Source organism: Amia ocellicauda, chromosome 19 (assembly GCF_036373705.1).
Source record: "Amia ocellicauda isolate fAmiCal2 chromosome 19, fAmiCal2.hap1, whole genome shotgun sequence".
Taxonomy (NCBI): Eukaryota; Metazoa; Chordata; class Actinopteri; order Amiiformes; family Amiidae; genus Amia; species Amia ocellicauda.
Genome location: NC_089868.1, coordinates 9,758,037 through 9,784,595, shown reverse-complemented (window position 1 = coordinate 9,784,595; position 26,559 = coordinate 9,758,037). Strand labels below are relative to the sequence as shown.

The window sequence follows — 26,559 nt, the reverse complement described above, 5'->3', positions numbered from 1 at the left end:
GCGAAAGAGACTCCCAGCGGTCCCCTCTCTTCATGCAAAATAGCAACAACATATGCCTTTGAGAGTGAGCTCCAGCCACACACTATAACCTGTTTAATAATATTCAGATTCAATCACATTACTATTGATACAGATTCAAATACATCTTCATTCAAGGCTTTTTCAATTTGACTTCTGAAACATAGGCAATATCAATTAACTTAATCACTTAACAAAATCTGATTATTTATCTGAACGATTTGCTTTAGTGTATAATTACAAGTCCCAGCACATTTTCTGAGACATGAATAATTGTGCAGTAGTTTATTATTATTTATTTTCTTTTTTGTAATAAGATAAATACGCATTATAAAATCTCCTGCTTTCCAATCACATTTGCATTTGGAACAGCCAAAATAAATAAATAAATGCAATAAATGCAAGCTTCAAAGGTCAGACATTAGTACCAGTGATAATGGATCTGCAAAGCAAAGCAAAGCAAACAAAAAACACTTATTACTCAAATAAATGCTTGCTGGAACTTAAATTGATTCATTGATCGATGTGTCCTTTTGTCTTGTTATTCAGTGAACTGACTCATGGATTCTGAAAAATGTATCTTCTATTCCATTTCAAATTTAAGGCCAGATATGGTCTGACCCACTTTCCATCTGGTATAATTATGTTTTGCTGTAGCACATTAATATTGTGCTTACACTTAAAATTACGGTCTTCATTATGATGGATTAAGTGCAGACAAACTTCAAACAAGCATCTGTTCATTGGAAAAGTGTCCAAAACAACTGGGGTTTTCATTTCATAGCAGAAAAGTCAAAGATAGGACAGCATGCGTTTTTATAAGTGTAGTATAAAAGTATTTTGTGTATATATTTGATTAATTCTAAAACAGAAAAATAGGGATACAATATAAAACAAATACATTTGAAGTCTGTAGTTCATTAAGTTCTACTTTACAGGAAAAAAAAAAAACATTTAATCATGTTTCAGTTGTATATGACAATAGTCAGATACATTCTGTAATTCCACAGAGACTGTGCTGGTTTGTATAACTGGCAGCCATGAGCATTTGGGAAATTCTTGAAAAAAAACAAAAACTTACTGATCTTATTATTTTCCCCCCAAATTGTACATGAATTCAAAATAAATACATTGAAAATATAACAGTATAAAATAATAAAGGTTACAGAACTATCCATTGCAGGGGTCTCATTGATGCAGGACTTTGATTCAGTTGTGAATTGAGTCTACCTACACAACATGGTCTTGTTTTTTATTCAACACATACACAACTGTTTGACTAAAGTCTATTGGTGAAACAACATGGTTCTATACACACACACACACACACACACACACACACACACACACATATATATATATATATATATATATATATATATTTATATATATATTTATCCAGCTGTAAATGTACTGCTGGATTACAAAAAGAGACGTTGAACCCCAAAGAATATTTTGAACAGCCCTTCTGTTCATAAGCGATAAGTCATAGACCTTTGAGCCTATTTTCCTATTCGCAGAGAAAACCCATTTTAACGAGTGGTTAAGGCTGGAGATTATTAATTGATCTTTTAATTAAAAACCATGCCCACGCTTCAAAAGAACAATAGTGCACAGCTACATTAATGAATCTGTTCTAAAAATGTACTAATTAAACGTTTATCTCCACATGACTAAAATAATCGGTGTTATGGTAACAGCGTTCTTTTGACACCTATTCATTCATTCTATTTCTTATGAGAAACCAAAAAAAACTATATCGACTTGAATGCAATTCGGCTGGGGAGAACACAGCTTTTTCCTGTTTCCATCTCACCTCACATGGGCACCATAAAGTACCAGCCATGTTAGGCCAAGGGTATTATTCTAATCCAGTTTGAATTACATGTGACCATAAAGCATAAGGTTATATTTATATTTTCTCTGTTTGGTTTCCAAAAATTAGATAAACATGTATTGAGCACTGTTAATACACCAAGGTCAAAAGAGGATCTATGCCTATTGGGCCTTATCTTTTTTTTTTTTTTTTTACTGTCGCAGTGTATTGTAACATGTTGCTGATAGCTGCTACCTATAATACATTGAAGAAAGGTATATGATATCTACTTCATCTCCAACCTCCAGTCTGTTGCCTCCCTGTCCTCTGCTATGTTGTTCTTCTCTTGAATTTAAACTGAAGGGATGTCTGTGTGCCTTTTTGCCAAAAGACAATAAACATTAAAAATAACATTTCTAACTGCATATGCCCATCCAGTGCAAGTGGAAATAGTTTGAAATAACTACCACTAGGCTAAAAGTAAAGCCCTCACTGTTGGCGGAGGTGAAACTGGAGACTGGTTATCATAAACAGGAAGTGGGACTCCTTGTATACTGCAGACATTAACCATTGTTAAATAGTCTGCTGTTATCAAGAATCTGCGACCATACTTACACTTTATATTACCATAGGGACAGAAACATATGGATTACATCAATAGGCTGCATATAAGAATATATTTAAGATTGTATGCATATCTTGCTGTTCATTTTGTGTGTGTGTGTGTGTGTGTGTGTGTGCATGTGTGTGCGTGCGTGTGTGTGTGAAAGAAAGAGGGAGTGAGGCAGAAAGGGGGAGAGAGAGAGAGCATGAGAGCGTAGATCGACAATTGGATTTAATAAAAATGAATAATTGATAAATATATGTAGTAACAGCAAGTTTAACCATCTCACTGTCTGTTTTGGTCTACTCCAATAGATATAATTGTTTAAACTCACTGATGTCTAGTCACTGGATATCCGTGTAACCAAATGCAAAACCCCAAACAAAATTCACGAAAAGAAAACTTGCAGATTGCATTCCTATGGGGAAGTTTTGCTTTCAATACCACTGTGAAGTGACAGCCTCAGAAAATTGTCACCAGAATCTGGGTTTTACACCAAACGATATTGCAGGTGGTAAAGCAATGCAATTAGAGTGTTCAACTTCAGCATGGGGTTGAACAGTTGTGTTTTTAAAGTACCATGCTGTGCCTAGCAGTTGATATTTAAATAGCTCCGTATACGTACTCAGGAGAATTCTTCTACAATCACACAGTAAAAGGAGCTTCATTTTATTTATTTATTTAAATTTTTAATGCTCTATCAGGAGATGTTTTGACATGGAAGCTATTAAAGTGTGTAATATTCTGCGCTTGCTTTAGATGTTTAAAGATATTAGCTACAGTCCTGAAATTACTACCCTAGCGTATGTTTTCCTTGATAATTAACGAGAGTGTTTCACAAGCAAGGGTTTTAGAGTGCCGTGTTTGAAATTCAGCAGGTACCATAATTAGGTGGGTTTCTTTAATCTCTATTTAGTCTTAATACTCAGAGTAATTAGAGATGCAGGCCTGCTAGGGTTCAGATAAAGCCGCATGATAAAGATTGTGAACTTCGCCGCTTCCCCCCCCGAGCAAGTGCTGCATAAATCCATCAGAGTCACCTGCGCCAGTGCCAAGCAGGCAGGCCTGCATACCGCTGCCAATACCTCACAGCGCGGCCCATCTCACGGTGATGAATTACCCAGAAAAGTCTCTGCTGCACATGTAGATGGGCTTCCACAGCCACTTTCCTCTTATGGGCAGTTATTATTTGAAAACAACCACAAGAGAAAAACGATTCCTTCGGCTCCTTCAGCTTCTATAAAGTACAAGTAGCCAAGCAGTGATAGGCATTTCAATGACCGATATTAAATTAACACCAGGTCTTGTGCACCTTAATCATGCAATTTATATTCTGTGAGCAAGTTCTGATTTTCTTTTTTTCACAACCTACTGTTTCAGCGACCAAGCACAGTAAAGCATGATAAATCACTGGATAGACTGAACCCAGAGATATGGTAGATACCAGTGGAAATAAAGATAACCTATATGGTTAACCCCCAGAAATGGAAGTAAAACTGCAGTTGTGTAGTGAAATTTGTCACTGGAGTGATACCTCTGGGGTCAGAGAGGTTGGCAGCCCACCTGGAATATCAGATAGGAAGGTGAATAACCTACTGTAAAGATACACAAAGTGTTTTGAAAAGAAGGTTTACATCTCCGCAGGATGAATATTCCTTTTCAATTTTGAAATTGCTTGTAAGCCCTCACACTGGAGAGTATTCAGAATGCCTCTGTTGTGTCAGAGGTACGACTGGGGGTGAAGGCACATATGCAATTCAAAATAAAGGTCTCAGGGAGTCCTGCCAGATGTGTTGTGAACACTGGGCCGGAATGATTGGCAGATGAATTCTACCCTGGAATATAAATGGATTCTCTCTTAAATTCAGACATAGCAAGTCATTTAACACCAGCTACAGGGTCCTAAGTAGTTCTCTCTGGTGATACAGACAGAGAGTCACGTGATTATGTTCTAGTCCCTACCCTACAGCTCCTCTGTTTTTTGTTCACCGTGTGGTGTGACCTCCTGGGGTTCAGATGAGAGAGCATTGCCTGGGATTGGTCTAAATCAGTGGTGCCCTACTAGTGCCACTCAAAAAATACAAAAACATTCTGTGGATTAAGCTAAATATTCACAAGATTTCTACTACAAAACATGAAAAATATCAGGACCCTAATAATCTGACAGAAACTGGCCAAGACAAACATGAAGTTTATGCTATTAACATAAATATAATTGTTCTCATAAATAAAACAATGTGTATAATAATAAATCTGCCAGTTGTGCAAATAAAACTAAAATGTTACCAAGTAATGTAGCAGTCTACGTTATCCAAGGCGGCTTGTAATCATGAATATGCAATGTTATTCATATACAAAGTTTAGCAAGGCTAATGTTATCACTATATTATTTATCAGCACATTGCAGTGGATATAATTAAGGTATAAGAGACATGAGAAGGGTCTAAAGGTGTCGTATAAAAAGATGTGTCCTAAGGAAGTGAGACACTGTAGAGATAGAGACCAGAGAGAGCGAGTCTAGGCTGTCAAATGCAATGGATAGGTCATCTTTTAAAGGGTAAGAAAATACTCAGAGAACAATAATAACATTTTTTCTTTGTCTTCATCAACCTCTTCATTTTTCTGTTGATGTATACATTTGATTTTCCTTATTAGATTTCCTTTTGTGTTTCTTATGGGGCATATGAATGATTTTATTTCATTTTTCTGACACACTTTCATGTTTTTCATGAATAAGAAATAATGGATAGAGTGCAAAGTGTTCTAGATGCCCACCTATAAAACCATTTAAACCATTGTATGCTTTCTGTGAAGCTGGAGAAGCCTGTTTTTTTTTTCTGTCCCCCCTGGCATATGAACTAGAAGCCATCTCTCTGCACATACATTCAATACATTTAGGAACCTTGCACATCGAATCACGAGTTTGATTGACACATCCTCTAACTTTGTTTTGATCACTAAAACCTACATTCACGGTGGGGAGAAAAATAAAATGTATATGACCAGCTACTTTGGGAAAAACCTGCATCAGTCTGCGAGAGCTAAGAGCCTTTCAACAGAACAATGACCCCAAGCACACAGCCAAAGCAACACTGGAGTGGTTTAAACACAAGAAAGTGATTTTTGAGTAGGTTGTGTAAAAAAGGGAAAACAAAAAACATTTAAATACATCAACATTTCAGTTCATTTCACTTTTTCTTTTTTGCAGTCCCACCAACAATATTGGAAATGAAGTTCTCGGGAGTGGGCCTGGGACGCACTGGACTGCTACGATGTGAGGCTGCTGCTGTACCCAATCCCGTGTTTGAATGGTACAAAGGCGATAAAAGGTAAGCCATCTTTACAAGAATAGTACCCAGCTCAAAACAACAAGCTCAGGTTGCCCAGTCGAGTAGCTTGAAGAATAATAAAAAAAATGAAAAAGCATTTCTTGTGCATTTGTGTCAATGTATTGTTGTGGTCAAGAATTAAGTCTCCGAACAATCGCCAGAGAAGGGTTTTTTATTTACAGCATGCCGGAGAGGAGACTTTTACGAAGTTTAAACTGACTCACAACAGATGAGTCAGTTTGCTCTCAGGTTATTTTAAAGTACAAGAAAAGCAAGTATAACTTTTTGATGTCTCATATATCTCGAGCAAGAAAGTTACAGAGACAGAGAAAAATGGACAAACATGAAAGACACAACAGGAAGTTATAAAAAATGTATTAAACTTGATCAAAATCCTCTTCAGGGTCAATTAGTGCCGGTGGGGATCAGGAATATATTCAGTTACTCAGCTTTGTGCCACCTACAAAACATGTAACTGATTGTGGCTGATTGTGTACTTCAAACTGAAGCCACTTGATTCTGTTGTGATTGCCCTACAAATAAAATATAAAAACATGCTTCTCTTCAAAGAAATATGGATGCTTTGCTGGTTTGTTTATAATGCAGGTCGAAAACTGTTATTAAAGGAAACAAAATAAAGTTTGGTCGATCCTATAGCCACGATAACCTTTGCAGCTCTGTTCAATTCCAAGTCTTAACCATCCATTTTAATTAAATGTTTGGATAACTTTAATGACCTACTGAGCACATCTACAGTACCTAGGGCAATCAGTATGAATTCAAGTAGCTGTTCTTAAATTGAAGCACTAAATTACACCCATTAACCATCATTTAACTACTTTGAGAGCACAATCCGAATCAAAAGTTCATACTGCACTAATTATAATTATAGGGTGAATTGAATTCATCTAAGTTGTTAAGGATGCAGATCAACATGATTCTACTGTTTACATCCCCAGGGCTCTCTGTTGCACTATTACTAACTTTAAAAAGAATAAATAATGTGTTTTCACTGTGACTTATTTTTTAAAGGTGAAATACCTTCCCTTCCCTTCTCTTTGATTAAAATAAATTATCATATATCTCTCCACATTTAATTGACTCATTTTTAACTTTTACAGGTAGGAATTTGAGATTATTATTATTATTATTTTATTTCTTGGCAGATGCCCTTATCCAGGGTGACTTACAACATACGTGCAAACAAAGTGCAGAAATACCATGAAGTTGTTTGTTTATGTCCGGTATGGTCTTAAGTTCAAGAATGACTTATGCAGAATGACTAATACAATATAATGCTCTTAATACAGTTATCAGTAGAAACATTTTAAAAGATTAAAAAGATTAAAAGGAATACAATTAAATTGAAACATTACACTGAACAAGACAAACAACATATAACCTTACTACACATCCCACGGTTCAAATGCAGCTCTGTGTTGGTCTATGGTATCACTTTAAAATAGTTCACCATCTGATCAGAATCTTGTGATATAACAATTGCTACAGAACACAGCAATTAAGAGATTTAGTAATTGATAAGTGAAATAAGTTTATGGCAAATATTAAGACTTACTCCAAAGCACTTTAAATAAATATCTATATCTTCAGTACAATACTTCCTCATACTACTTTATTTTCAGTGGACTTCATCCAAAATCAGAGCAAAATATGGTATATTGCCCATAAGGGTTTACATCTAATTGTTCAGAAATGTAATGTTACATCTCAAATAAAATCCTCTCCATGTACACTATCAAAGTGTGAACCTTTTTGCTGTGGTTCAGCCAGGGACAGGTTAATATTAAAATGGTATCATCTCTTAGAACCACAGTAATAACAGGTAAGAAAATGACTTGCAAAGGGCTAAATTGTGTACCTTAAAACTGGCATGTCTGTAAATTGATATAAATTTGAAATCTGACTGTGGCATATGGCTTGCAGGTGTCAATCTTGAAAGTAAATAAATATGAGCTAATAGAAAAACGCAATGACAACCCTGCACAGGTCTCAGTAGTTTACTACAAATTATATATTTTCTTCGGAATCTACAGAGAATGGGAGTAGATCTGAAAGGCATATCTTCCCTTTGCTAGAAAGTTTTATGTGTTTAGAAAATTGCAGGGATTTATTCAGAATATTAATGTTTTGTATAGATGTGTGCTTTTCAAACATGTGGTTTATTCTAGGTATGCAATTACTGTAACCTTATTATTAACCTAAATATTTTAGTACTTTGTTCCAGGAAACCAGGAAAAATTACCATCGTCTGTAAGATATGCATACATTTGAGGGTGTCCCTTTAAATACAACGTGTATGTGAAGTACATGTACAGTGAGGGAAAAAAGTATTTGATCCCCTGCTGATTTTGTACATTTGCCCACTGACAAAGAAATGATCAGTCTATAATTTTAATGGTAGGTGTATTTTAACAGTGAGAGACAGAATAACAACAAAAAAATCCAGAAAAAAACGCATTTCAAAAAAGTTATAAATTGATTTGCATGTTAATAAGTGAAATAAGTATTTGATCCCCTATCAATCAGCAAGATTTCTGGCTCCCAGGTGTCTTTTATACAGGTAACGAGCTGAGATTAAGAGCACTCTCTTAAAGGGAGTGCTCCTAATCTCAGCTCGGTACCTGTATAAAAGACACCTGTCCACAGAAGCAATCAATCAATCAGATTCCAAACTCTCCACCATGGCCAAGACCAAAGAGCTGTCCAAGGATGTCAGGGACAAGATTGTAGACCTACACAAGGCTGGAATGGGCTACAAGACCATCGCCAAGCAGCTTGGTGAGAAGGTGACAACAGTTGGTGCGATTATTCGCAAATGGAAGAAACACAAAATAACTGTCAGTCTCCCTCGGTCTGGGGCTCCATGCAAGATCTCACCTTGTGGAGTTTCAATGATCATGAGAACGGTGAGGAATCAGCCCAGAACTACACTGGAGGATCTTGTTAATGATCTCAAGGCAGCTGGGACCATAGTCACCAAAAAAACAATTGGTAACACACTATGCCGTGAAGGACTGAAATCCTGCAGGGCCTGCAAGGTCCCCCTGCTCAAGAAAGCACATGTACAGGCCCGTCTGAAGTTTGCCAACATCTGGGTGAACTGGGTGAAAGTGTTGTGGTCAGATGAGACCAAAATCGAGCTCTTTGGCATCAACTCAACTCGCCGTGTTTGGAGGAGGAAGAATGCTGCCTATGATCCCAAGAACACCATCCCCACCGTCAAAAATGGAGGTGGAAACATTATGCTTTGTGGGTGTTTTTCTGCTAAGGGGACAGGACAGCTGCACCAAATCAAAGGGACGATGGACAGGGCCATGTACCGTCAAATCTTGGGTGAGAACCTCCTTCCCTCAGCCAGGGCATTGAAAATGGGTCGTGGATGGGTATTCCAGCATGACAATGACCCAAAACACACAGCCAAGGCAACAAAGGAGTGGCTCAAGAAGAAGCACATTAAGGTCCTGGAGTGGCCTAGCCAGTCTCCAGACCTTAATCCCATAGAAAATCTGTGGAGGGAGCTGAAGGTTCGAGTTGCCAAACGTCAGCCTCAAAACCTTAATGACTCTGTGATTGGGTTTTGCCACCAAGTACTAAGTCGAAGGGGTCAAATACTTATTTCCCTCATTAACATGCAAATCAATTTATAACTTTTTTGAAATGCGTTTTTCTGGATTTTTTTGTTGTTATTCTGTCTCTCACTGTAAAAATACACCTACCATTAAAATTATAGACTGATCATATCTATGTCAGTGTGCAAACGTACAAAATCAGCAGGGGATCAAATACTTTTTTCCCTCACTGTATTAATAGTCAAAATGAGCATCGAATTAAAACCCTACATGAAACAACAATAAAGCTGTGAGTCAGCAAGTATAAAAATATCACAGCTCTGCTTCAAAGAAAAAAAAAAAGAATAAATCAAACTTGTTTTAAGAGACTAAAAAAATCCTTACAGTCAAAGCCTCTGTAAAATGAGGTGTCTAAGTAGTCGGTTGCTTTGAGCCATAACTACTAAAAGCCCTTTCTCCATCTTTATGCGATTATCTCTGGAAATCCTCAACAAACCAGTGTCCAGGGATCTCCGTGTGAGTTATAACAAGTGAATCTCAGCAAGAAATGCTGGACAAAGGCTGTACACAGCTACACAGGCCAAAGTAAAACCATAAAATATATTCTGAATTGCGCGGTTGGCAGGATTTGCTGGAATTGAGGATGTATGGTGCCTTCTTTACACTTGTTTTGAAATCAGAATTTGGAAATAGAATTTCTTGATATGAAACCTTGGGGGGAAAAAACCTCACAGAGCAAAGATGAAAGAGAGCTTTTTATGAAGGGCTTCGTAGAACAGTAAGAATAAAACCACACAGAATTTTAACAGACTTCTCACATTCATTTTGAGTTAGAAGCAAAGCCCCAGTTTCCGACCTGTCTTGCGTATTTTTCAAAAGCTACATTTCCGGAATGGGTTTGCGTTTTCTCAGAAACTGCCAAAATATCCAGAGGCGTTTTCTCCATTTTGTCAGAACATAACTGTAAATACGTTTTTTTATGTTAACCTTCATTATGTTTTCTTCATTTTGTAAATTTTTTTTTAACCATTCAGGTTTCATCCCAAGCTTTTATCTTTCTCATTTTGGAAGAACAGCATCTTGACACAATAGCCTACAAAAACATGTTTGGCTTTGATTTATTATTGCTTAATTTATGACCCATGTTGAGATAAATAATATGATCAGAACTATCAATACATGTACCAGGAAGTCTCGGTCAGCAATACTTCTCAGAAAAAATAAATGGTACAAAATAAACTTTACCAATAGATTTTGGTGCAACATTTTATAGAACTATCACTCTTCGGTGTCAAATTCAAGGAGGTGAAAAGTTCAGTTAATATATTATGGTGTGCTGTAGTGACACAGACTGTCTCTCAAAGAAAAGTGTGATATCAATAGCCATCAGATTTTCCTTTAGGTATCATTGTTCTTTATTTGAGCAGCGAGATTGCAGGGTGATCTGATACAAACACACTCAAATTACAAACATTAAGTTTTGTTTTATTTCACCCTGCAGCCCCCCCCACCACACACACCACACACACACACCACACACACACACACACACGCACATACACATTTTAAACGAGCAGGCAAGTTTGCAATGCATTTCAAGTGCATCATCTTGCTTATAAAAGAGCCCTCCATACTTCAAGGCTAAAATAACTGCTTGAAGCTGTAGTTTATTTCATTTGCATTTTCTTGTTACTTTAGTGACTAGCTGTATATTTTATGAATAATGATGCACAGTTTGTGTTGCTGCTTAGATTATTCTCCCTGCCAATTTATCATTTGAATAAACCTAGTGTATTCAGAATGAAGACCCCCCTCCCCCCACGCACTCACACAAGCCTCAACACCATCATTAGAATCAGCATGAACAATGTGTTGACATTCTGACAGCTTCTGCATGTCAGATTGTTTGTATTTGGTTGTGGCCCATGACCTTGTCCATTGAAGCTTGCAGGCTGTCCCTACACTGGCTGTGACTCTGATGACTAATGTTTCTAAATCAAACAGCTAATCTCATGCCAGTGGGCAGCACAGGTGCCACTCAACGCCACCTTCCTCCCGGACATGGATTTGTCTCCAAATGTACTCTTTATAAACTGAAAGTTGATGTCACCAAGAACACAGATGCGTCCTTTCAGTATTTTCTATATAAATGTGTCCAACTTCTGAATGTAAAAATATGAGAACTGCGTTTATCTGTCATACAAAAATAATAAGTAGAATAAATAATAACTGGAAGACTTTGAATATCTTCTGTCAAGGTGGCAACTGCAAATATATACTTAATCTGGTAATTTTTTAATTCAGTTTGCAATTAAATCACTTCTTTAAAACAGCGTAGGAGAATACATTTAGCATCACAGCGCTCTGATGCTCATCTATTAAGTTTAATGCTCCTAATCTTGTTTTATATATATTTCCTCATGGGGGGATAAGGATAATAATATAGGATACATTTTTACAGGACACACACCAAGCAATGAATTAATTTGCTTACTGTAGATATCCACTGCACCTATAAAATAAACCAAATAAAATAAACAATGGATATTCGCAATCCATCATTAGCATTGATTGAAATAACATCAGTTATCTCTTAGTCAATGCAAAAGTTAATGAGGCCACAATGAAGTATCAATATGCCTTCTGATCCATGAAAGGAGATTGACCGCAAAATGCAAAAACGGTGCGTTCTCTTAGTCAAATGTTTTCATGATGTGCTTTCACAGAGATATGGGGATCTGCTCAGGAATGATAGAAAACCTTCTGATGTGAGGTTACAGTTTTCTTCATGAAGCATCTGTAATTACAAGCACCATGAGCAAACAATTACAAAGCCCTAACGTTTGGAAAGGATTTCACCTTGACTTCATTCCTATTTAATGCAGATGATATGGGTGTTTAATGACCATTTGAACCACAGAATTCTGGTAATTACTCTGTTCTTGCTTTTTATACACATCAGGCCTGTGATAAGTCATTTTTCCTACTGCCCTGCTTCACTGGGTACCATTTGTATGGATGTATATTCTACATTATGTTTGATTTAGTTTTTTATCTTGATGTTTCTGGTGAGTGTTGTATTCTTTCAAAAACAGCACACAGCAATTAATAGGAAGGTGAAATGTACATTATGCACTGCAAGTAAAATATTAATGCCCCCCGGGGAATGTTGTCAATGAACCATGCAATCTTAAAAAGGTGTCACATTTTCCCTTGAAGGAACGGTTCACATTCATTGTATTGCTTGACTTCTGGAATAGGACATGTAAGGAGAAAGATCATGGGTATGTTTGTGTGGCATTCGCTGTTTGACACAACTTGACACAATAAAGGGAAAGCCTATGAAATATTTCTTGTGTTTAAGATTATATGTGCCAAATTCAGAAAACCTAATTGCATCAATCCCTTCCTTCCATGGGAAGCGTTTTAAGCCTCACCTTTGCGGTGAGATGAGAGCGATACTGACTACATCAATGTGCACTAGAGATTTTGATTTTTTCTTTCAGCTTTTATGTGAGTTATAAATGACAACTTTTCATGTTTTATTTGGTCGGTGTGTGCTATATCTGCCTCACACTCAAAACAGCTACTGAGATGCAAACCAGAAATGTGATAAATGAGCTGCAACGTGTTGTGCGTTTTGCCAAGGCCCTCCTATGCTGGCCTTCAGCCTAGAGCAAAAGAGTGCGGTGCAGAACCTTCCCATTGTTTCATACATCAAAGTACAATATATACCAGCTACTGTACTGACCACACTTGTTTGGTTTAGCAAAGTGCATTGTGCTCTGATGGACCATATGGATACCCACACATACCATTGACCCATTTTGTCTCTCTCTTGTTCTCTATTCTTGCCATTCTCCTGAACACAAGCCTAACTCCTTGCATGTGACATTTTTTACATACGATAAATGTATTTTCTCTTATTTACCTCATTCTAGGGTCACTAAAGGACAAGGAATTAATATTCAGAACCTCAGTTCCAGATCTGTGCTCACTTTGTCCAACATGACAGAGGATCGTTACGGAAACTACACGTGTATTGCTGCCAACAAGCTAGGAACAGCCAATGCCAGTGTGCCTCTAATCCGTAAGTCGCCAAGACGTTAAATAACTGCCAACTTGTTTCCATGGTTATATGCTATTGATTTGCCTAAGAACATGATTGTGTTTTCATGTTTAAATTGATGGCATATTATTAAACCTCAGTCACAGGGCTCCACATAATCAAATCCCTGTGCTTGCTGACTGTATTTGGACAAAACTTATTTTTCATTGATGTATATATGAGACAGCTTTTTATTACAGATCTAATGTACCTCTCTTAGTATGGACATTTTTGCAGTGTTTTTTTTGTTTTTTAATGGAAAAAGATTAGTGTGCGACATCCCTCAAAGAAGCCTAAAAGTATAAAACATTTGCTGAACTGGGTTTATTGGTTATTTCAGGAAAACAACAACTAGGACAAATTTATGGTTGTTTGCTTATTTAGCATGAAATAAATTGCTGTTTGGAGTAAAAGTACTGTATTATAATTAATGAGAAATTGTAATATAATGCCAAGTAAGGACGAGTAATGACTATTTTAAACTTTCTGAAATGAGGCCTAGAATTGTGGACCAGAATTCTTTATGCAGCATTGTATATTTGTGTGCGTGTCTATATATTTATATATTTGATACAGAAATAAAGGCTAGTGTCCCTTCAGTGCTTCAGTGTTTATCTATAACTGAAATGTCCAGGAATCCTATGAGATGCTTGGAGCGTCCTATAATGAGGAATGGCAAGCAATCTCTGTAGTCGGGACAGCCAAATGTTACACAAATAGCAGAACCAGCGGTAGAAAATCAATTCTGTGACTCTGAATTGCTATTTTAATACCAAATCAATATATATTGAAGAAGTGAAGGTGAATTCATAGATAGTTTAATGTTTAATGAAGGATTAACAATGGAAAGTGTTCCATTAAAATATAGGATAGACACTGAACAAAGGAATGTGTAGTTCTGCGGCTTGTTTTTATATTGTTTCTCCACCTTGTGTTTTATTATTCTGAAAAGAAGGCAAAATATCTAGGTTTGGTGTAAGCTGTGATTACAGTAGCTGGCAATGTTGACTTTTGGTTGGTTGAATTATATCACTTTATGTCCCTGTAGAGACATTATCATAATGTAGTATAATCGTATTTTAACTTTTGGTACTGTTGAGCCAATATTTGAGCTTGCAATAACCAAAATGTATATGAAAGTTATGTAACAAAATTTTCATAATGTTTGAGGCTTTATTGAAATTTTATAATACTGTTATTATGCATCCATTAAAAACTTATAAAACTTGTTTTGTTTTTACTTGAATAATTAGTCACTCAGCACTATCTGGCATCCCATGAATTATACATTAAAGTAGTGGAAACACAAATCCAAAAGAGCCACCCTCCCATAACCCATACATTGTAAATAGTGCCATATTTTCCAAATGGTACTATTAGTCATGTTAAAATATTAGTTGTTTAACATAAAAGCTCTTAAAGAAATCCCATCAACAACAAAACAGTGATTTAATGTAAAAGAAATGCATGAAAATAATACCCAGAGTGGTAACACTTTACAATACATCTCCCAGTTACAGTGGATTTACATAGTAGGTACTCTGTAACTACATTTAGAGTTATCCATTAGAACAGTGTAATTATGCTTTATTACAATGTAATTAATGTGTAAAAATGATTAAAGGTATATGTAAGTACACAATTGTAACTACAATTACTTATTGTAAAATGTTACCACAAAGGGGGTGTTTTTTTAGACACTATTATGTGTTTGTGAATTGAGTCTGCCTCGTATAAAATATTGTCATCTACAGACAGCATTCTGTGTTCTTAAACAGCAGGCACAAGTATTGTATTTTTTTAAGATGTTGCAATACATGGAGAACAATGTGATAAAACATTTATATAAAGCTTTTCAGGAGATGTTACATGTAGTGGTCCAGCTGTTTTGATGAATGCTTGTGAACTTCCAGCCACAGCAGAATTACAAATGGATGTATAAATAATATAGCTACATGCCAAGTGTAACTGCTGTGATTTCCTTAAGGCCCGTGTGTTTTAGAAAATGTAGAAGCACTGTATTTCTTTCAGCAATATTAGAATTGGATATAGGAGAGTAGAAATCCTAAAATCTGAGGTATTCTGAAGTATGACCACTGTCTTTTTTCAAAAGTTTGAGCACTGTTATTTTTCTTGTGTTTGTATTACTAGTATAACATAGAAACAATACATTAAAAAAAGCAAAACCATTAATGACACCGTCCTCTAGAAGACCTTAAAAAGAAATAAGATTGTTCATATTAGTTACACTGGAACAAGTTTACACTTTATGATGGTGTAATAACCCAACCCCCATTCCTCAAAACTGAATGTTTTAATCAATCTTTTTATTCACTATTGCATTATACATGAGCTAGTTTGGTGATTTTGGTTGAAATAATTTAAGGTAAAAGCAATGGTTGAAGTTCACAGGGGGATGCACTGTGGTACAGCAAAGGGAGAAATATTAGGAAACCACCAATCGACCATGGCACTCGTATCAGAGATTGCTGTGATCGGGATCTTTTAGGGAGGTGGCTACATTACAGAGGGTGCTTGTCAATGATGCCTCCCTACTAAAAGGTATTAAGTGGGAGTTGCTCATGAGTAAGTAAGTCATGCTCTTCCTGACTGTTATCTGGGTCATGCAAGTAAAATGATACTATTTTGGATTTCTTCTTTCTATTTTGTTAATGAAGAGGGCCACATCAGGTATTTTGTCTCCTGCACCCATTAGCATGCATTGTTTAATCAAGTGTAATCTACCAGAAATATTCACATTATGATTATTAATGTTATTAATGTTTTATTTTAAATGCCTGGAAATGGGTTATTGATATGTATATGAAATATGGTTTTGTTGTTTCTGTGCTGATTTTAATGACTACACAAACCATAGAAAGGGCTAACCTGCACAAAAGGGACCTAATGCCATTGTATAATATTTGTAATTGCAAATTAAAAGTGGTCAATAGCACTCAAATATCAAGCATGGATATCAAGGATATCAAGCATGCAGGCAGAAGCACTGTGCCTAATAAAAAGCACACAAAAACACTCTCCCGCTTTCTGTCTCACTCAGACTGGTATTATAGTCACTGAAAACCAAAATTGGAACAAATACTTATGCAGAAGATGTAATGAATCTGGATAGGAGTTAATCCCTGTTTGTAAGAATGCAACTTCTTCTGAAGACCTCAAGGATAGTGTCCATCTATGAGTATCTGTCTTGTTTTGGGATACACCACATGGGAGAGATTGTAACAAAATGAATGCATATTTTTTAAGACCTTGGCCAGTCAAAGAACACAACAAATAACTCAAATGAGACAGAAACCAAAAAAGCTGATGCACCAGGCTGTTCGGGTAAGTGCATTGGCCGAGTCCAAGCTTGAACTCAAACGAAAGCCTTTGGCCTGTTCTTGTGAGGCTGGAGGTGTTTACCCTGGGTGTGTGAATGGGGGAAAGGAGAGAGAATAAGGATCTCCACTACATTATCAAACTGGACAATCAGTCAATCCGACAGCTTCAAGGAGAGAGCACTCCAGTGAGTAAATTAAGCTGCCTGCCTTGCCATACTTTCTTATGCAATTATGCCCACACTACTATACTTGTCCATTTCAGAGGCCAGAGCTTGACAATGGTGATAACCATGTGTTCTCCATATACGTGTGCATGACAAATTGCTTTGCAGAGAGTACTGTGACTTGGTGCAGAGAAGAGGTTGCAGTGAAAGCACCTCTGTCCCAGTCCATGTGTGGCAATGTTTTTGCCTGAAATTATGCACATTATGCAAACAAAAAAAGAAAGGTTGAAGGTTGTACGGAAATATGTTAGTTATGGTACCGCAGTGTCTACCCAGACTGCCATGGTATTGGATGAAGGATGTTGAGAGCAAGCTGAAGCAAAGTCAAAAATATACCTGGAAGACATCACACATCTTCAACCACTGTATGTGTGAGAATGTTTTGTGTTCAAAAAGTTTTCTGTGGGAAACATCAAAGTATTTAATTCATGTGGCTAACTTCAGTAACATTCCCTTCATTTGCAAGAAGTGATGAGAAAAGCAGGTGTTCCAGGGGAAAGCAGTCTCTCATCATAAAAACAGTGACGCACTGTAATTTTGCTCGTGCATGCTGCCTGTAGTAAAATGAAAACCCTCCCAGTTGCTGCATGTACCCGCGAGTTTCAGTCCTGCCACATGGTGTGCTTTAAATAACAAATTGAAGTTGGTAAGACTAATTTACAGCATTGGTGTTACCTAGACAAGTCCTTGCCATTTTTGTCCATATGGGCTTGCCATACTGCTCTCAGTAAGGCTCGGTCTCTGAGGGGAAACATAAGTCTGAACAGTGCCTATTTAGACAATAACTATATTTGAAAACATGGCCTTAAAACATTTATGATGCTAATATTTCTTGTTTCGTTCCTTTTTTGTGACCATGTGCATACAATTAGTGCATCTTTGTTTTATGTGGCGTTGTAACGACAATTTAATAGCTCCACTTGAAGTGCTTTCTATTGCATTTGTTAAGAGGAACCTGCATGGCAAGGGCAGAGCTGGGAAGCAATGCCTTTCCAAAACCATACATAAAGCCCATCTGGATGGTAAACCATAATAAAGCACACTATATGACACAATAGGAACTTGCAAGTAAATGCAGCCAATGTTTCTTGTAATGTTCTTCCTCGACACAGATACAAAACAATTACCCAACGGGTTGTCTAGCAAAGAATCCAACTCTATTTCTAATATAGATTGATGAAAGCTTTTTGGTTAACATCAGATTAACATGCCCCACTGCTTTGTAAAGGGTGACCTACGCCTGAGGCATTAAAAGGTCTCCAAACCCCTGAAAAATTGATAAAGTTCTGTCTGACTTATGTTCTTGTAGGATATTGTCATCCCAAGAATTTGTTTTTGAATGAGACCTCACTTCCTCAAATTGACTTCCTCTCATATCCAGAGTTTCACAGCATGATGCACTATTAACCTGATTAAGTCAATTAGGCGCAGATGCCATCCTTGAATTTTGACATGGTTTATACTTTCTTATTGCATCCTATACTCTGTTTCATCACAGAGTTCCTTTGAATTTCTGTGTACCCTGATGCATTTTTTAATGTGGAAATATATAAATATCTGCCTTAAACCCTTTCTAGTGTTGATGCTTGTGCATGTCAGATGTTCTGGAAACATCCACTAGAAATACACGGTATACACAAATGCAGATGACAAATGAACACTTTTAATCCTTATCAACAAGCATTTTGTTCCTTGCAACTTCTGTGATGTGTTTCATGCCAGCTACAGCATCTTTCGGTGAGCATGTTGCTTTGTCCTAAACTGGTACTTTGGTTTCTGCAAACATCTTTGCACAGCAATGAATTCATATCAGAGGAGGCACCTTGACAGCAAGGAGTATTCATTGCTTTTTCTCAGTTCAGATATGTCTGTGCCAGCGAAGGCTCCACTGGTTGATGGTTAATGAATGACTTGTTCGTTTGTCATGCTTATCAATCATCTGTGTTTGTACGTGTCATTTTTCCTCATCTCTTCATCTAGCACTGTGTCATGAGCACTATTCTGTGACCATGCTTGTGTCTTCGTGCATAGATGTGAAAAAGGGAACAAAATGTGAAACTGACTGCAAGATATGTAGAACAGCATGTAACAATGGCAAGTACATTGATTCCTTTATATTTTCCAATGGCCATAAAGAACATTTGAGAGAGATATACATAAAATGTAAATTCATATTCATATAAAATGTAAACACACCTACCCACTACTTATGAAAAAAATATTTTGAATTGCAAATATAGTAACACATTTAAATAATATATTCATCTTAGATTAAGAAAAGTCCTTTATTTATATTGCTTTGTATCCAAAAATCTGAAAGAAACAGCTGAAAACATGAAATTAGATTTTTTTATTAAGTTTTATTATTATTACTATTACCTTTGTAATTATATTTGCAATGATAACATTTCATTACAGTAGGTCCCTGACTTACAAACATTCAACTTACAAACAAAGTGTAGTGTTTTTTTGTTTTTTCTGTTCGGGGAAAATCCAGACATCTAGCCAATAATTCTGGGTAACGATACGGGCAAACAAACGAAGACTTGATGGCAATAAATGCACAGAGAGCGGGAGAGGAGGTCAAGAAGGAGGACAAATAGGAACAGCGTCTGATCTACCAACAACCAACTGACAGAAAGCTTCAGTTTGGTAGAAAAAGCACTAGTGTGTTTTAAGGCATGGGACGCAAATAATGAAAGGTTTGCTAAGGTATCAGCAGCTGTGCAGGATGCTTTCTCGTGTCATAGGATAATACTAAACAAAAATAAAAAAGTCACTGAGCAAACATCTATCAAACCATTTTTCTTTTATGAAAAATAAGAAGCAGTAGAAGATGGTACCTTCTACATCTAAGGAATAAAGAATATACAGTATTTCCAACAATTTTCAACTTCTGAGCAGACCTCCAGAATGTTTGAAGTTTGTAAGTTGTGGGACTTACTGTAATTATCTGGAGAAAACTCAAACAGAATAGAAAAAGGTACGCACAAAAACAGAATCTGTTCTTTAAGCCATTACCGATAGTAGTTTAAAATGTATACATAGTGTGTACTATTGTGCACTGTTTTTCCTGAATCTTACCTTCGGGGCAATAGCACATGCTGTATATGAAGGATAAAAGATTTGACGTATGTAGTCAAAGCCTTGCACAAAAATAGAGGCTGTATATTATTCTCTAGTATGTCTGCCAGGTGAAACTCTCCAACATGCCAGATAATTGAGTTGGGCAAAATTGTTTGTTGTTGTGCCACTGTTTGGCATGTTGTTTGGTGCGGACTTGATTAAATGTGACAGGCATCATTGAAATATAGAGATATATCCCTGTTGTTTGACTTTGTTAGGGGGCATATGATCAGAATGCTATGTGACAAATCTTTTGGATATTCTCCAACATGCAGCGGAGCAGCACAACATACTACTGTTAAATTATGAACACACTGCCACAAATGTGAACAGTTTTGCTTTCTCTGGAGAATGTTTGCCTTCACGATTTGTAAGGGTGTGTATTGGAAAGGCATCCTCTGTCATCTCGTGTTTGTGACGGGCCGCTCTGCTGCGTAGGCAAAGGGGGTGTTGGAAAGCCAGAGGGTAATTGGAAAAAAATAAAACTGCAATATTAATAAAGAGGAGAATGACAAATGATCCCATAAATAAGTAAAATATTAAAACCTGGGATGGTAATGGTAAATGAAAAGAAAGGAAAAGTAATGTGTACCCTTAAGAAATAAACTGGAATTTATTGTCCATAAAAGATCAATTAAGCATAGCAATGATACTGGCTTCAATAAGAACTAGACATTAAGCCAAGAGCATCCCGCAAACAAATCTTCACAGTGAATAAATACATTAATTCAAGAGACTAGGTTGGCATCACCTTGTGCTAGAAAACAATTTCATTTTATAGATGGCATAAACAGTTGAAAGCTTTCCTCATAGAAGTCTTATTTTGCTAAGTGAATTTGAATGTGCATTAAAAAAAACAGAGCTTAAAGACTTTGCACAGAGAACAAAATAACATGTATGTGTTTTTAAGTAATTCTATTTCCCTTAAAAACATTGTAGAAGTAATGTAAGTGGCTACAGGATCCACTATTTTGTGTTTGCAGTGCATTAATTAAATTATTTCCATGGTGAATGCAATGATATGTGTGGGGCAAAAGAAATTGAATAAAACACAAAGTCATTCAATGCTCAAAGCCATTGGCTGGAGAAATTTAAAGCATGGAATGTTTTGTGGTGGTGAATATTTTGAATTTAGTCTCTGGATTATTCAGTGTCAGCAGAAACACACTTGCATTTACAATGTAAAACAGGTCCTACAATATAATAACACCAATGCCTAGGATTAGGTAATATCTATACTTATGTCCAAGTAAATTGAAATTTCACCCCACCTACCAATTTCAAATGATATAACCCTGCACATCAAGATGGCTTTTTGTTTGCCAGAGGCTTCCTGCTTGTACCTAATAGAAACCTGGATTGAAGTGGTTGAGAAAGTGAAGGTTTGTAGGGCCTAGTTGGTCACAATTTAGATATAATCTGTGCCTTATTTAGACATTAGTGGCAGGTTTCACAGCCTGTGTTCAGAACAATAGGTTGCGTATGCAACCCTGGTTATCTGAAAAAGGAAACACTGCCCAAGGGGGAGGGGTTTCTACGCACTTCCGTGGTAACCTGATCGAAACGTCACTCTATCAAAGCTGCCATTGGCTCCTGCGCTCGTCACTCAGAACAGGTCCCTTCCCACTTCCTGTTCTATAGTAGACCCCTGAGGATGAAAAGCCATCAACTCAATAGGCCTGTTGACATGAAATGGAGACAGCACTTTCGGGAGGAACGCAGGGTTAGGCCGTAGCTTGACCCTGGAGCCATCTCCCGCAAAACAGACACACGATGGGTGTACGGACAGGGCGTGTAACTCACTCACACGTTTTGCAGAGGTGATTGCCAGAAAAACGCAGTCTTAAGTGAAACCAGCTTCAGTTCAGTGGCTCAAATTGGGCTTGGGAAAGTGCGTCCAGCACTACATCAAGGCGCCATGCGGGCAGTGAAAGGGTTCGAGGAGACCGTAGCCGTCGAGCTCCCTTTAGGAACTGCACAGCCAGAAAATGAGACCCAGGAGGCTCGCCATCAATCCGAACATGACATGTCGAGATGGCCGCCAGATACACTTTGAGCGTGGACGGGCACTTGCCCTGGTCCAACAGCTCTTGTACAAATTGCAATATGACCCCGATGGGGCAATTAATTGGGTCTTGACCGCCGTCTTGGCACCAGGTGCTAAACTTCCGCCAGCGGTAGGAATACTGCAACCTCGTAGAGGGAGCTCTCGCCGACTGAATAGTGGCAACTACCGCGTCCGACAGACCCCAGGCAATCAATCGCTCCTGCTCAGGGGCCAGGCCCAGAGCTGGAGGAGGCCCAGATTGGGGTGCCAAAGCGTGCCCTGCACCTGGGACAATATGTCCGCTCTCATTGGGAGCTGCCAAGGCTCTCCATGGAGGAGGGCGATCAGGTCCGCGAACCAGAATCTGCGAGGCCACCATCCCATCAGCAGAACTGTCATTCGTTCTCTCCTGACCTTCTCCAGGACCACCGGGAGAAGGGAGAACGGTGGGAACGCGTAAAGGAGACAACGCGGCCTGAGCGGTCTTGGACGGAGAACCATAGTGGGCAGTGTCCACATCTGCCCTGCCGAACCGGCTCCACAGTTGTTGTACCACAAGCGGGTGGAGGCACCATTCCGAGACCAGGGGGCCTCCTCGAGAGAGGAGGTCCACCGCCGTGTTGGACAGGCCTGGGAGGTGAACTGCTCTGATGGAGTGGAACTGTGGTTGCGCCCACAGAAGCAGACAGCGCGCTAGACAGTACAGTCTGTGCGACCGGAGACCTCCTTGCCTGTTGATATAGGCAACCACCACTCTGTTGTCCGTCCAGACCAGCACATGTCTGTCCCGCAGGACTGGCAGGAAACGAGACAGTCCAAGGAGTACTGCCTGTAACTCCAGGATGTTGATATGGAGGGCCCGTGATGGCTCCGTCCACCTGCCTCGGACTCCACGTCCGTCGCAGACTGCTCCCCAACCCTGCTTGGAGGCGTCTGTCTTCATGACTGCTCGGTGGTAAACTGGCCCCAGGGCACACCGAGGGTCAAATTGTGGGGGCTCCGCCACCAACGGAGCGCCCTCCAGCACGGCGGAGTAACTGTATGCTCGATCGCAGCAAGGGTGCATCCTGAGAGACCTGAACCACCACTGCAACGGCCTCTCCCTCCTACCACGAGCTGCCATGGGCTGCTGGGGGCCAGGGCAGCGAGCCTGGGGGGGCACCTGATTGATGCTATTGAGAGCAAGGATGGCCTCATCACTCTCCCTGTCCGCTGAGCCTGACCTCCTTCGCCGACGGCGCAGCTGGGAGGAGGCCAGTGAAGATTCAGAAGAGGGGGAGGGAGCCCGGGGGCGTCGCTCCACCGCTCTTCCTTGTCGCTCACGTGCGCATGCGCGGGGGGCACACGCGGCCGCAGCGGCGTGCACCGCGGGCACTACAGGCAGGGTGCGCGTGGCTGCCACGGGGGACGCAGCTGCCATGGCAGGTGCGGAAGCAACAGCCAGCGCAGCAGCGGGGGCAGGAGGAGACGCAGGTGCAGGAGGTGCGGCTGTCTCCGATCCTGCAGCCCTGGAGGAGGAGACGGGGGGGGCTCGGGGAGAGGTGGAGGTCCAGGACCCCCGAAGCCCCCCCGTCACTCGCCGGAGTGAGGGATCTCTGGATGCGGCGGCCAAGGGTAGTAGACCACCAGCCTTGCGGGATCTAAAACCAAGGCACGCACGCACGGACCGGGAGGGCTAGCAGTGCTCGTTCTCAGCGAACTGAGAGAGCGAGATCTCCTACAGCTGCAGCTGTGGGCTGTAGTGCGGGCGCAAGCCAGCAGAGGAGCACCTCACGCGGGCAAGATTATTACATTTGTTATTACTACATTATTACAATAGTTATTTCGTTCTTGTATGCATGTGGAAATTGCTTCTAGTATGTAATTACCATTATATTGTGCTTTGAGAAAAAGTAGTGTTGCTATTGCATCAAAGAAAGAAAAATCTGCAGTACAGGGTATTTTATGGGCAATTTAATGTGCAAACGCAAATCCAGAAATGCATGGATCAATACAAATGAACGATTCTGAAGATCACTCCAAACTCTGGACATAGCTTGATAGTAACGGATATGAGTGAAATATGTATGTCAAACAGAAGTCTGCACCCAAGAGTACTAAAACAAAAGCAGTTTTAAATGACCGTCATTTTAAGAAAAAAGCTGTGATGAACCACTAGATGCTGTCATGACCCACCAGAATTCAAATACATTCTGTATTCTCCTCCATTGAACACATCCTTCTCTGTTTTCAGACCCATTTTAATGAGAGTGGCAAGCAATTGTTTTAATATACTAATGTGTATGTGTATGAACATATATGTATATACATATTGATCAACATTAACAAGTAAAATGTAAGAAATCTTTGGAAAATATCGAATCTGAGCTTTTTTCTGTAGAGATTTCAATCAACATCTTGGTATATTTTCACAAATCGGCAATCGTATATTTACAAAAAACATCTATGAATATATATAATTTATTTAGTAACCCTTAAAATGCACAAATTCATTTAAAAGAAACGTTACTGGTGTTGTTTTGTTTAGCAATCAGGCCTTACTTACAAACGTCTCTTCTCATGGTAGACCCTTAAAAGTAATTAAAATGAATGTTGTCATTGAAAGTCATTGTTTATAAGCTACAATTTAAAGTCTGTTTCTCTCATCTGCACCAGTGTTCTTGCACCTGACACCTGCTTTATCAGTTGAGAGCGCCAGGGCTGAGAGGGGCCTTTGGATTGGGTAAAAAATATAATCTCTAGGGATGATGACAGACAATAACGTCCTTTCCATTGGTCAATACCATGCACGCCAGCAAAGACGCAATTTAACAAACCGCATGCTTCTCTTCAGCAGAATCTTCGCTACGCAGCAGAAAATTCATGTCTATATCGTTTCCCCATGAATTAATACGTCGTTTATGGTGAATACTTATCTGACACAACAACTGTGTTAAATAAATATCTATGTAAAAATGCATTATTAGAAGACGTATGGAAATGGCATAATAACAGCAGCCCTTTCAACTCTCGTCTTATTATTGATGCCGACATTATCACAACTTTTTATTGTCACAATTTCAAATTAACTATAAAGGTTGTGACTATTTGTTTATAAATGAATATTTTGCAATTACATCTGTAACCAATATGTTTTTCTTTATCAATTTTTATACATTTTCATTCAACTGCCAGTTTAGCAATGTGAGCTTCAATGAAAATGCCTTAACATTAGCCTCCTTGTGGCAATGTTTTCTGGTCACAACCGCGAAATAGAAAATGTATAAGACCTATCTGTCTAGCTAATTTATACAGTCTACTTGACTAAACAATTGACTTTTCCTCTCCACACCACACTCAGACTGCGGCTCTATGTTCGGAAACAGAACTGTGCGTTGGAGTAACAGCGAATAAGAAATAAATAGCAATATTAGGATATGTGTGTATTCATTTGTGTGTTGCTCCTCTTTCCTTTTCTGTCATTGCACAGGTAGTCCTCTTGACAAAGTATAAGGCCTTTCCCAGTTTCTACGTTTACATGTTTCGCTACAAAGACCTTGAGTCTCAGCAACCAGGGATTTTGGAAGAAACTGTCATGTATGCACGACATGAACACAGGTAGTTGAGACTCGGCACGTTTTGAGTGTGCACTGAAATACGGAGTGCTTTTCAGTGTTTCTAGGAACTTTACAATGAAAAACACAACACAAGCTTCTTCAACGCAAGCAGCCCAATCACCCCTACACCGCCAACTCCCCACCTTCCCCTTCCTTCCAGTAGCTACAATGCCCTCCATATATTAATAGAGACTTTAGTTTATGGTACACAAATTGAAAGTTATAAATGTTTTATAACAAAGTTATTAACAAGTAGTTATTAATGTACAGAGGATTTATCTGTGCAATTAATGATTAGAAGAGAAGCATTTTTAAAAGGTTATCGACAGAGGTGATATACTGAAATATTTTTAATATTTGTATTGCCAAAAACTGGATTTATTGTACATTTGTTTGTTTATTTTTTATGTATGTATTACTGCAATTTGTGGGTGCTGGATATGGACACTGTGTATTAAACTCACTAATGTTTCACAACTATTCGATATTCTATATTTTCTTCAACTTCACAGCCAACTCCAAATGCACCTGAGGGATTATATCAAGACAGCATCCAACCACCTGCACAGTCTAACCCTGATCCCTTGCATTATGAAAACATAAGACTGTTATATTCAGCTGACACACTACCTTCAAGGTGCAATACATTTGGCACCTATTTTACATATTGGCTATGCTTTTAACTTATTGATAATGTGTTTCTTATTCATGTCAGCAGTCAACTTTAATGTCAGAGTCTAGCTGGCAAAATTAATATCTA

The 26,559-nt window shown here is 38.5% G+C and overlaps 1 protein-coding gene across 1 annotated transcript in view; it reads left to right on the top strand.

Moving 5' to 3' along the window:
• negr1 (neuronal growth regulator 1) overlaps positions 1-26,559 on the top strand; it is a 269,540-nt gene that overhangs the window by 182,526 nt on the left and 60,455 nt on the right. Inside the window, exons 5-6 of the mRNA XM_066692238.1 lie at positions 5,647-5,767; positions 13,299-13,447. Coding sequence (XP_066548335.1) covers positions 5,647-5,767; positions 13,299-13,447 — 270 coding nt within the window. The remainder of the gene's footprint in view (positions 1-5,646; positions 5,768-13,298; positions 13,448-26,559) is intronic.